The sequence below is a fragment of the Salvelinus alpinus genome, chromosome 23 (genome assembly GCF_045679555.1).
Source record: "Salvelinus alpinus chromosome 23, SLU_Salpinus.1, whole genome shotgun sequence".
In the NCBI taxonomy this organism is placed as follows: domain Eukaryota; kingdom Metazoa; phylum Chordata; class Actinopteri; order Salmoniformes; family Salmonidae; genus Salvelinus; species Salvelinus alpinus.
In genome coordinates this window covers 1,180,357-1,193,533 of record NC_092108.1, presented here as the reverse complement: position 1 = coordinate 1,193,533, position 13,177 = coordinate 1,180,357, and the positions used below count along the sequence as shown (strand labels likewise).

The window sequence follows — 13,177 nt, the reverse complement described above, 5'->3', positions numbered from 1 at the left end:
CTCATATTATATGTATATACTGTATTTTATACCATCTGTTGCATCTTGTCTATGCCGTTCGGCCATCGCTCATCCATATAATTATATGTACATATTCTCATTCACCCCTCATTCACCCCCACTCATGTCTCATTCACCCCTTTAGATTTGTGTGTATTAGGTAGTTGTTGGGAAATTGTTAGATTACTTGTTAGATATTACTGCTCTGTCGGAACAAGAAGCACAAGCATTTCGTTACATTAACATCTGCTAACCATGTGTACGTAACCAATAACATTTGATTTGATTTGATTCTGAATACAATGGCGGTAGAATCAAGGGGAATTGGAGTATTGTCCAAAAGAATGGAAAACGGAGCAAAGTAGTGTTTAGTGATGAGAATGTCCCTTCGTATCTAGAAGGAGTACGGTTTGTTAATGAGGAGCAGCTGAGCAGAGTACCAATCTTGAAGAAACTATTTGAGTTATCCAAACTGGGTGGAGAGAAGGTCGTGAGGGTCACGAGAGGCGGGCTTGTTTTGATTTTTTGTGCTTCTGCGGATCAGAAGGAACGTGCGTTGTGACTTATCCGATTTGATAAGTTTGAAGTGTCGTCTGTGTCTCAAGGGGATTATATCTGCCGTCTCGTGGGAAGTTGATTTTGAAGAGATTAAAAATATTCCTGGAGTGATTGACGCACCGTCGGATGAATCGTGAAGAGTCTATCTGTTCTTTTGTTTTTGATATGGAGTCTCTCCCTACTCAAGTGCAGTTAGGGTATATTAACTATAGAGTCCGAGCATTTATCCCAAGACCAACGCAGTGTGATCATTGTAAAGCTTTTGGTCATGTATCAAGTGTTTGCAGAAGGGAGAAGCCGAGTTGTCCAAGTTGTGGAAAATATCATATTATGTGTTATAAAAGTGATGAATATGTGACATGTTGCAAACCATAAGGCCACGTCTTTCGAATGCCCCACAAGGGTGAAAGAGAAAGAGGTGGCCAAAGTCAGGGTTGTTCAGAGCATTTCATATGCAGCAGCTGTGAAAAGGGTTGAGGGTTTGTATGGTACACTAGAAGAGTGTCCTACACTGCCGGATGCAGGGGTTGCCTTTCACCAGCAGGATCCTGGCATTGTAAAGGTTAAGAAGGTGGACTTTGTAGCCTTTATAGCTATGGTAATTAATGGCACTGCCGAGGTGGAGAGAAGGTCCAGGAAGATATAAAAAATAGTGGATGTGGCGGGGCGGTTCCTGGGGCTGAAAGACTTCTCAGCAAAGAAGTTAAACGGAATAGTGGCACAAGCCGTACCACCCTCTCAGGTCCTAGAGCCTGAGAAGGGAGATATGGATAATTAAAATAAGGAAGAAGTTGGAGTTTTGTTTGTTTTGGCAATGTATTATTTTTGAGGGGTGGATTAAGTTAGTTTCACTAAAAAATATGGATTATTTTTTGTATTTTTGGGGAGTGGTTTCAACCTATCCAGTTGGTGGCGGCAGCACACCCTTTTGGGTTGTAGTCCGCCATTAAACCCACAGAAGAAGAAGAAGAAGAAGCTGCTTCCTACTGGCTCGTGACATGTACGACACCATCACATGATAGGTGTCTCGTGACGTCGTCTTGTAGTTTGTCAGCTGACAGGTAAGTTAATGGTATTTTGCTTTTAAAAGACAGTTAAAGCTTTATTTTGGTTGTGTCAGTGGTGACAGTATTGTAATGTTTCTTTGAGATTCTAGGTTCTGTATTGTCGGTACATTATATTTACGTTGACGACTTAACTAAGCTAGCCTGCTCCAGAATCATAAAGCTAACGTTAACTGTTATACTGTAATTATATTGTTCTGACTTGCACCATAGTATGGACATTAGCCAGTTATCGTAGTTGTCGAGAAACGACTCAAACCAATTCAGTAACAACGCTTACTGGATTTGTTCACAATTGCTGTCGATTTAGCCAAATTATACAGCTTATGTTTTGTCAATGACTAGCCAACTAAACTCCACGATTGTGTTTGGTCGGCCAGTCGACGTGACTGCACCAGCAACATGAATCATATTGCATTGGCTAAGTTAGCTAGCTAACGTTACTTATGTCCTGAGTTGGCTAGCAAGCTACTGGCAAACGTTAGCTCATGCCGCGTTCAAGAGAACTCGGAACGTGGAAGTGCTGTACTTGTTAACATTTCAATCAGTTGAAATGTAAACCGTTTCTCAGTCGCAAAATGCGTATCATCCAATCAAAATCGTAGATTTACTTGGGTGCGTTCAATTTAAGAGCACTCTTGTCTGAGTGCGCAGAATAACTGTGTTCTCTCATTTGTGTCTGGAAGTAGGCGAGCCAACATTAGCCAGTTAGCTTGGATGTTTGACTGCGGTTGTAAGGGCAGAACGCTCGGATCAACCATACTCATTGGCCAGTGTCCAGTGTGCGCTCTGAACGCTCCGAGACGCGCTGAATTTACGAACGGACTATCTGACAACGCTCTGAATTTACAAACGCCCAGAGCTCACTCTGAGTGTCCCCTTGCACTCCAGATTGAATTTACGAACACACCCTTGTATGTAGTAGAACGATACATTGTAGCTGGCATAAAATTAGAACACTAGGATGGATGGTCTTGAACCATTTTATGATGTGATGAAAGGTCAGCTACACTAATATACACACGTACACTACAGTTCAAAAGTTTGGTGTCACTTACAAATGTCCTTGTTTTTGAAAGAAAATCAACCTTTGTCCATTTTTTTTATTTTATTTATTTTACCGTTATTTTACCAGGTAAGTTGACTGAGAACACGTTCTCATTTGCAGCAACGACCTGGGGAATAGTTACAGGGGAGAGGAGGGGGATGAATGAGCCAATTATAAACATTAAAATAACATCAAATTGATCAGAAATACAGTGTAGAGTTGCAAAGAAAAAGCCATATCTCAGAATGGCCAATAAAAAGAAAAGATTAAGATTGGCAAAATGACACTGGACAGAAATGGCTTTTTCTTTGCAACTCTGCCTAGAAGGCCAGCATCCCGGAATCGCCTCTTCACTGTTGACGTTGAGACTAGTGTTTTGCGGTTACTATTTAATGAAGCTGACAGTTGTGGACTTGTGAGGCGTCTGTTTCTTAAACTAGACACTCTAATGTACTTGTTCTCTTGCTCAATTGTGCACTGCGGCCGCCCACTCGCCTTTCTATTCTGCTTCGTGCCAGTTTGCATGTCTGTGTGTTGCATCTTGAGAATCGGGATGTTAGATTTACTCAGTGGATTTGATTTTTTATTAAAATGTAAGAAAATAATAATTCAGGCCCTATTCATTTCTGCGTACTTTTAACTCGGATCTCGTACATGGACAGAGAAATGCGTAGTTGGTACGCAAATGCGTGCATGTTGGCAGGTCTGGTTAAACCAAACTTTTTGGCCTTTTTGTCCTCCATCCATTTTCATGTGATTTCCTCAGTATTCTAAAGGCCCAATTGTGACAATCACTTCCAACTTCCATTCGCTGTAAATGCAACAATGAAACTTTTGACGCAAATCAACTACTTTTATGTTTTATTTAACCTTTTATTTAACTAGGCAAGTCAGTTGAACATATATGTTTTACAATGACGGCCTACCCTTGCCAAACCCTCCCCTAACCTGGACGACGCTGGGCCAATTGTGCGCCGCCCTATGGGACTCCCGATCACAGGCGGTTGTGATACAACCCGGGTCTGTAGTGACTCCTCTAGCACTGCGCAATGCCTTAGACCGCTGCGCCACTCAGGATCACACTAACGTTTTGTCTAAGTTGTTGGAAAAGTGGTCAGAGGGTATGACATGGTCTACTTCCCTGCTATTCAAGAAACCAGAACAGAATTATCTGGTACTGATCAAACTTTACAGATGTTTTAGTAACTGCATCAACAACATTTTCTAACTATGTAAAAAAAACTTCATTTTTGACCACTTTCCCAACAAGCTAGATGAAAGGTTAGTGTATGAGATCTTCTACTTCTTTGCTGAAAACAGATTAATAGTGGCTTCTTCTGTCAATAGAGCTGTTTTAGTAACCCATCTGCTTTCATTATAGATTTAGTAAGTCATGTCAGAAGCTAGCAGATTCATTACTTACCAACAACCACTGGAAATTCCAATAAAACTACATCACATTTTGAAGTTCACTTCCCTTGCTTTGTCTAACAACTCTATCATGAATCTGTGTCTTAGCAGTGTGTTTCTCACACTGGCTTTAGACATGGAGGGAGCAGGCCTGCCAAGGCAACTGTTGCCAAGCAACATGTGCCTCGATGGGAGACAACGCTTAGCGTGACAGAATTCAATTTTTTTTACATTTCTGTTTCGGACTGAACTTCGTCCTCCTCAGGATTGTGTCCCTTGCTCTGAATAACTCCACTGGCTAGTTTGCCTGTCTGTGACGAGAAGGGCGGCTGTATGTTGATCCTGCTGCTCTGATTGGATACAGCAAAGCATTCTTCATTCACTAGCTTCATATTTTACCCAATCACTTCTCATTGCACTTCTTTCAGTTTTTCACATGCAACAACTGTAGTTTAGACACTGACCCCAACCACACAGCTACTGAACCACACAGCTACTGAACCACACAGCTACTGAACCACACAGCTACTGAACCACACAGCTACTGACCTACACAGCTACTGACCTACACAGCTACTGAACCACACAGCTACTGCCCTACACAGCTACTGAACCACACAGCTACTGAACCACACAGCTACTGAACCACACAGCTACTGAACCACACAGCTACTGACCTACACAGCTACTGACCTACACAGCTACTGACCTACACAGCTACTGAACCACACAGCTACTGAACCACACAGCTACTGACCTACACAGCTACTGACCTACACAGCTACTGACCTACACAGCTACTGACCTACACAGCTACTGACCTACACAGCTACTGACCTACACAGCTACTGAACCACACAGCTACTGAACCACACAGCTACTGAACCACACAGCTACTGACCTACACAGCTACTGACCTACACAGCTACTGACCTACACAGCTACTGACCTACACAGCTACTGACCCACACAGCTACCGAACCACACAGCTACCGAACCACACAGCTACCGAACCACACAGCTACCGAACCACACAGCTACCGAACCACACAGCTACCGAACCACACAGCTACCGAACCACACAGCTACCGAACCACACAGCTACCGAACCACACAGCTAGTGACCCACACAGCTACCGAACTACACAGCTACTGAACCACACAGCTACTGACCAGGAGCACACAACTAGACCTAGATGTGTGTTTACATCTGACTAGGCATTTCTTTGCTATCAGTTGAAGCAGCAGACTCAAACTAACGTTGAAAAACAACCTAGCTTGTGAACAAAATTAGGCCAACTTAAAGTTGAAGTCGGAAGTTTACATACACTTAGGATGGAGTGATTAACACTTGTTTTTCAACCACTCCACAGAATTCTTGTTAACAAACTATAGTTTTGGCAATCTACTTTGTGCATGACACAAGTCATTTTTCAAACAATTGTTTACAGACAGATTATTTCACTTATAATTCACTGTATCACAATCCCAGTGGGTCAGAAGTTTACATAGACTAAGTTGACTGTGCCTTTAAACAGCTTGGAAAATTCCAAGAAATGATGTCATGGCTTTAGAAGCTTCTGATTGACTGAAATTATGTCAATTAGCCTATTGGAGGTGTACCTGTGGATGTATTTCAAGGCCTACCTTCAAACTCAACGCCTCTTTGCTTGACATCATGGGAAAATCAAAAGAAATCAGGCAAGACTTCAGAAAAAAAATTGTAGACCTCCACAAGTCTGGTTCATCCTTGGGAGCAATTTCCAAATGCCTGAAGGTACCATGTTCATATGTACAAACAATAGTACACAAGTATAAACCCCATGGGACCGCACAGCCGTCATACCGCTCAGGAAGGAGACGCGTTCTGTCTCCTAGAGATGAACGTACTTTGGTGCGAAAATTGCAAATCAATCCCAGAACAACAGCAAAGGACCTTGTGAAGATGCTGGAGGAAACAGGTACAAAAGTATCTATATCCACAGTAAAACGAGTCCTATATCGACATAACCTGAAAGGCCGATCAGCAAGGAAGAAGCCACTGCTCCAAAACCGCCATAAAAAGAGCCTTGCAAACTGACCACTCGCCAATGTAGCTGGTGAAATAGACATTCTTACCTGCCAATACCTAAATCCAGTGTTGTAGTACTTCAGACCGGTCTTGTGGTGTTTACATTTTTACTCTGTCTTGACTCTGTCTCGGACGGTGACGACTCGTAATTTCCAGCGGTGTAAAAAACTCAATCAGCTTCCATTGTCAGCACATAAAACCTCTTCACCAGGTGAAACATATCTTATCTCATATTTAATCCTGCGATTCCTACTTTACTCGTAACATTACTGTCCATTTACTTTCATAGAAAAATTACCTCAAACTTAGTCTGAAGAAATGTTTGGAAAGTTGTGGGTTCACTATTAGTAAAGATGTAAACAAATTTGTGCACAAAATTAGGTAAATAAGTTTTTTGTGCATATGGAACATTTTGGTTTTAAATAAGAACGTAATTGAAAAGTGTGCATTCAAATTGCCATCGATTTAAAATGCAATTGTGTTCGTTGTCCGTAGCTTATACCTGCCCATACCATAACCCCACTGCACCATGGGGCACTCTAGTCACAATGTTGACATCAGCACACTGCTCGCCACACAACGCCATACACGTGGTCTGCGGTTGTGAAGCCGGTTAGATGTAAAGCCAAACTCTCTAAAACAACGTTGGAAGCGGCTTATGGTAGAGAAATTAACAATTCTCTGGCAACAACTCTGGTGGATATTCCTAGAGTCAGCATGCCAATTGCACGCTCCCTCAACTTGAGACATCTGTGGCATTGTGTTGTGACAAAACTGCACATTTTAGAATGGCCTTTTATTGTCCCCAGCACAATGTGCACCTGTGTAATGATCATGCTGTTTAATCAGCTTCTTTATATGTCACACCCGTCAGGTGGATGGATTATCTTGGCAAAGGAGAAGTGCTCACTAACACGGATGTAAACAAATGTATACACAACATTTGAGAGAAGCTTTTTGTGCATACAGAAAATGTCTGGTATCTTTTATTTGAGCTGACGAAACATGGGACCAACACTTTACATGTTGCGTTTTTGTTTAGTATAGATTCCATTTGAGTAAATGTGATCTTCGTCTCAGCTTAAAGGGTGCGGCAGCACAACAAGCACTCCCTCTATACAGAATGTAAATAAATAAATATTGTTCAGTATGATCAATACTAACTTTGCATAATATTGTAGTCTTTAATGTATAGTTATACCCCAAACCATTGGTTTCCAAATATTTTATGAGTAGATGTAGATATTCTGTCTTTTTCACAATGAATCACTCATCCTATTGAGCCCGGTATGCTCCTATTGAGTCCAGTCGTAGCTGTACTCCATCTTGTCACAACAACAAATCGCAGCACATATTGATGGGTACACTTCCTGCGTTAACTTAATGAATTTACTGATGGGGTTACTTCCTGCGTTAACCTAATGAATTTACTGATGGGGTTACTTCCTGCGTTAACCTAATGAATTTACTGATGGGGTTACTTCCTGCGTTAACCTAATGAATTTACTGATGGGGTTACTTCCTGCGTTAACCTAATGAATTTACTGATGGGGTTACTTCCTGCGTTAACCTAATGAATTTACTGATGGGGTTACTTCCTGCGTTAACCTAATGAATTTACTGATGGGGTTACTTCCTGCGTTAACCTAATGAATTTACTGATGGGGTTACTTCCTGCGTTAACCTAATGAATTTACTGATGGGGTTACTTCCTGCGTTAACCTAATGAATTTACTGATGGGGTTACTTCCTGCGTTAACCTAATGAATTTACTGATGGGGTTACTTCCTGCGTTAACCTAATGAATTTACTGATGGGGTTACTTCCTGCGTTAACCTAATGAATTTACTGATGGGGTTACTTCCTGCGTTAACCTAATGAATTTACTGATGGGGTTACTTCCTGCGTTAACTTAATGAATTTACTGATGGGGTTACTTCCTGCGTTAACCTAATGAATTTACTGATGGGGTTACTTCCTGCGTTAACCTAATGAATTTACTGATGGGGTTACTTCCTGCGTTAACCTAATGAATTTACTGATGGGGTTACTTCCTGCGTTAACTTAATGAATTTACTGATGGGGTTACTTCCTGCGTTAACCTAATTAATTTACTGATGGGGTTACTTCCTGCGTTAACTTAATGAATTTACTGATGGGGTTACTTCCTGCGTTAACTTAATGAATTTACTGATGGGGTTACTTCCTGCGTTAACCTAATGAATTTACTGATGGGGTTACTTCCTGCGTTAACCTAATGAATTTACTGATGGGGTTACTTCCTGCGTTAACCTAATGAATTTACTGATGGGGTTACTTCCTGCGTTAACCTAATGAATTTACTGATGGGGTTACTTCCTGCGTTAACCTAATGAATTTACTGGTGGGGTTACTTCCTGCGTTAACCTAATGAAATTACTGATGGGGTTACTTCTAAGGAATTTCCTTCCTGCTTTGCTCCTATGGGTACACTCGTAATTGCTGCTAGTCCACCCATTGTGCCATCATTGGCTTGAATGGGGACGCCTGCTCTATTAATTTTATTTCTATGGCTGCACATGCATTAAGGAGGAAAGGAGAAAATGTACACAAAAGTGTATTGACGATTTTCAATGGCGACGCACATTTTTAGACTGGGAAACTAAATGTAAACTGTTAATTTGTAGTATGGTCCCTGAAATTTCTGACTTGTAAGATGAGACCCGAGTTTCCAACTTGAAATATATCAGATTCGACCAATGGGACGCTATACGCAAAAACCTACGTACATTTTAAATCAGAGGTTCCGAGTTGTCGTGAAAGCGTCAAGGTAGCTGATGATGGAAAAAATGAGGATCTGTCTGCAGAGTTGGCCATGAATTCCTGACTGGCACCATAATTAATAGCCTACGCTTTAACAAACTGCTCTCACCAACTGTTGGGCTATTATGAGCAATGTAGCATGTTGCCAAATCAATGTTTAGGAGGACTTGTTGATTGCTGATAGTTTATTATTCATTGAAAACCCTCCCTCTCTCCCTCTAGGGAGTAATTTGTTGTAGTCCAGAGTGGTATCCTACAGGTGTATCAGGATGGATATCCGCGGGGCGGTGGACGCCGCAGTGCCCACCAACATCATCGCTGCCAAGGCTGCGGAGGTCAGAGCCAACAAGGTCAACTGGCAGTCATACCTGCAGTGAGTACACCTTCGTCATCATTCTCTTCGTCCTCCTGTCACCATTTATCTTCCTCCTCATCAGTTGTCTATAAGACTCTAGGCATATGATTTCTTTGAATGTCTTTGATCTCTGGTCTTTCGTACATACTGAACAAAAGTAGCTGATGGGTTATCTTTGGTTCTCTGTTCTGTGACTCAATACCTTGTGAATGTTAGTTCCTTTTGTCTGTAGATTTGTAACTCAGACCTTTAACTTCAGGCTGTCGAGGGCCTTAGTGGCCTCACTAACATCATCACGGACTGGAGAAATGGAACCAGGTTGTATAGTGCTGGTATGTTCCAGTGTGAATGTCAGCTTTGGATAAGAAGCTCTCTCTGTAATTAGGAACTGACTGTTAAATAGAGAAGTCAAAAGACCCTGACATCCCATAATAGATCAGACCAAGGCTTAACATTGAACTTTTTTAGCCACTTGTCCTTTGGAGAAGTATGACAGATTTTTGTTTTACTTTTACTGAAAATGGTGTTGTATGATAAAAGCAACCACTTCACAAAGTAACCATTGTTATCACTGGTCTTGACAATGGAAGACAGCTGATCTCTGATCCCCTGTATTATATTTCCTGCTGTTGTGTCCTTGAGCAAGGCATTTAACCCTCCACAAAGTAAAATACTGCGCTAATGGGCTACTGTATAAAACACATGTGGTCTGTCAACCTTCCATCTGGAGAGATACTGGGTGTGCAGGCTTTTTATTCAACCCTGCTCAAACAAACCAGAGTGATCTTATCAAGGTCCTGTTGAGCAGCTGATTTTTTTAAATGTATTTTTTACAATGTGGTGTGTTTGAGCAGGGTTGGAGTAAAAGCCTGCACCCCCAGTAACCCTCCTGGACTCTCCTGGAGGATGGTTGGCCACCTTGCACCCCCAGTAACCCTCCTGGAGGATGGTTGGCCACCTTGCACCCCCAGTAACTCTCCTGGAGGATGGTTGGCCACCTTGCACCCCCAGTAACCCTCCTGGAGGATGGTTGGCCACCTTGCACCCCCAGTAACCCTCCTGGAGGATGGTTGGCCACCTTGCACCCCCAGTAACCCTCCTGGAGGATGGTTGGCCACCTTGCACCCCCAGTAACCCTCCTGGAGGATGGTTGGCCACCTTGCACCCCCAGTAACCCTCCTGGAGGATGGTTGGCCACCTTGCACCCCCAGTAACCCTCCTGGAGGATGGTTGGCCACCTTGCACCCCCAGTAACCCTCCTGGAGGATGGTTGGCCACCTTGCACCCCCAGTAACCCTCCTGGAGGATGGTTGGCCACCTTGCACCCCCAGTAACCCTCCTGGAGGATGGTTGGCCACCTTGCACCCCCAGTAACCCTCCTGGAGGATGGTTGGCCACCTTGCACCCCCAGTAACCCTCCTGGAGGATGGTTGGCCACCTCGCACCCTCAGTAACTCTCCTGGAGGATGGTTGGCCACCTCGCACCCCCAGTAACTCTCCTGGAGGATGGTTGGCCACCTCGCACCCCCAGTAACTCTCCTGGAGGATGGTTGGCCACCTCGCACCCCCAGTAACTCTCCTGGAGGATGGTTGGCCACCTCGCACCCCCAGTAACTCTCCTGGAGGATGGTTGGCCACCTCGCACCCCCAGTAACTCTCCTGGAGGATGGTTGGCCACCTCGCACCCTCAGTAACCCTCCTGGAGGATCGTTGGCCACCTTGCACCCCCAGTAACCCTCCTGGAGGATGGTTGGCCACCTCGCACCCCCAGTAACCCTCCTGGAGGATGGTTGGCCACCTCGCACCCCCAGTAACCCTCCTGGAGGATGGTTGGCCACCTTGCACCCCCAGTAACCCTCCTGGAGGATGGTTGGCCACCTCGCACCCCCAGTAACCCTCCTGGAGGATGGTTGGCCACCTCGCACCCCCAGTAACCCTCCTGGAGGATGGTTGGTCATCCATTACTTTCTTAGTGCCTCCTTTTGCCCTCAGAACAGCCTCACTTCGTTGTGGCTCGGACTCTACAAGGTGTTAAAGCGTTCCACAGGGATGCTGGCCCATGTTGATTCTGATGCTTCCCACAGTCGTGTCCAGTTGGATGTCCTTTGGGTGGTGGACCATTCTTGATACAAACGGCAGCGTTGCAGTTTTTGACACACACCGGTGTGCTTGACACCTGCTACCATAGCCTGTTCAAAGGCACTAAAGTATTTAGTTTTGTCCATTCACCCTCTGAATGGCGCACATACACAATCCATCTCTCAATTGCTTAAGGCTTGAACATCCTTATTTAACCCGTCTCCTCCCCTTCATCTACACTGATTTGAAGTGGATTTAACAAGTGACATCAATAAAGGATCATATCTTTCACCTGTTCAGTCTGTCATGTAAAGAGTGTACTTAATGTGTTGTACACTCCGTGTATGTCATCTTAGTAGAATCCCCCCTCCAGAGTCCAAACTGGGGGAGATGGGGGTTCTACTAAGCTATATGGTTTGAAGATGATCATACCAAGGATCATTTAGCTATTTGATTTTGAAGTGTTGACCCCTTTAGGTATCCCACCCAAAAATATAAATCAAATATTGGATGAAACGTTGCTTTTGGCCTTACTACTATTAGCCCATAGAAATGCATCGAATAACAGATTCCTTCATGGAAAAACAGTTTGTTTTGAAGTCTGTTCTATATATAACCAATGTGGAGGTCATCCGTTCACCTGTTCTGCTTCTCACAAAGACACGTTGGTTGGAACCAAAAATCTCCAAATTTACCAAAAGACAGATTTTCACCGGTCTAATGTCCATTGCTTGTGTTTTTTGGGGCCCAAGCAGAGGTCTCTTCTTCTTATTGGTGTCCTTTAGTAGTGGTTTCTTTGCAGCAATTTGACCATGAAGGCCTGATTTCAGTCTCCTCTGAACAATTGATGTTGAGATGTCTGTTACTTGAACTCTGAAGCATTTATTTGGGCTGCAATAAAATAAAATGGTATTAGTCACATACACATGTTAAGCAGATGCGAGTGTAGCGAGATGCTTGTGCTTCTAGTTCAGACAAAGCAAATTCACAACAACCACCTTATACATACAAATGTGAAGGGATGAATAAGAATATGTACATATAAATGCAGTTAACTCCAATGAACTTATCCTTTGCAGCAGAGGTAACTCGGTCTTCCTTTTCTGTGGCGGTCGTCATGAGAACCAGTTTCATTGCTCTTGATAGTTTCACTTTCACATTTCTTGAAATTTTCCAGATTGACTGACCTTCATGTCTTAAGGTAATGATGGACTGTCGTTTCGCTTTGCTTATTTGAGCTGTTCTTGCCGTATAATGGACTTATATGAACGCTATTTGATAAAAGACCATCTTCTGTATACCACCCCTACCTTGTCACAACACAACTGATTAGCTCAAAGACATTAACAATTAAAGAAATTTCACAAGCCAACTTTTAACAAGGCACACCTGTTAATTGAAATGCATTCCAAGAGAAGGCCAAGAGTGTGCAAAGCTGTCGTCAAGGTAAAGCTACTTTGAAGAAATCAAATCTATTTTGATTTGTTTAACACTTTTGGTTACTACATGATTCCATATGTGTTATTTCATAGTTTTTATGTCTTCACTATTATTCTACAATGTAGAAAATAGTAAAAATAATTAAAAACCCTTGAATGAGTAGGTGTGTCAACTTTTGTCTTGTACTGTATGTAACCTTTTTTTGGCACTAAACTACATCCATATAGGCTTATATTCATTTTATTTTTTAACTGGTACCGGGCTGACTTCAAACGAGTCCTGTGACGCTTGTGGGGGTCGTAGAGCAAGACCCCTGACATGTACGTGGTTTATAGGCCAAACTGTTCGGA

At 43.0% G+C, this 13,177-nt stretch overlaps 1 protein-coding gene across 2 annotated transcripts in view; it reads left to right on the top strand.

The window, feature by feature from the left end:
* Window positions 1-1,502: 1,502 nt before the first annotated feature.
* Window positions 1,503-13,177, top strand: part of LOC139550043 (V-type proton ATPase subunit H-like) — a 95,290-nt gene continuing 83,615 nt past the window's right edge. For both annotated transcript variants that reach the window (XM_071360623.1, XM_071360621.1), the window contains exons 1-2: window positions 1,503-1,619; window positions 9,176-9,326. In XM_071360623.1, the coding sequence (XP_071216724.1) occupies window positions 9,223-9,326 (104 nt within the window). In that variant the 5' untranslated portion in view covers window positions 1,503-1,619; window positions 9,176-9,222. The remainder of the gene's footprint in view (window positions 1,620-9,175; window positions 9,327-13,177) is intronic.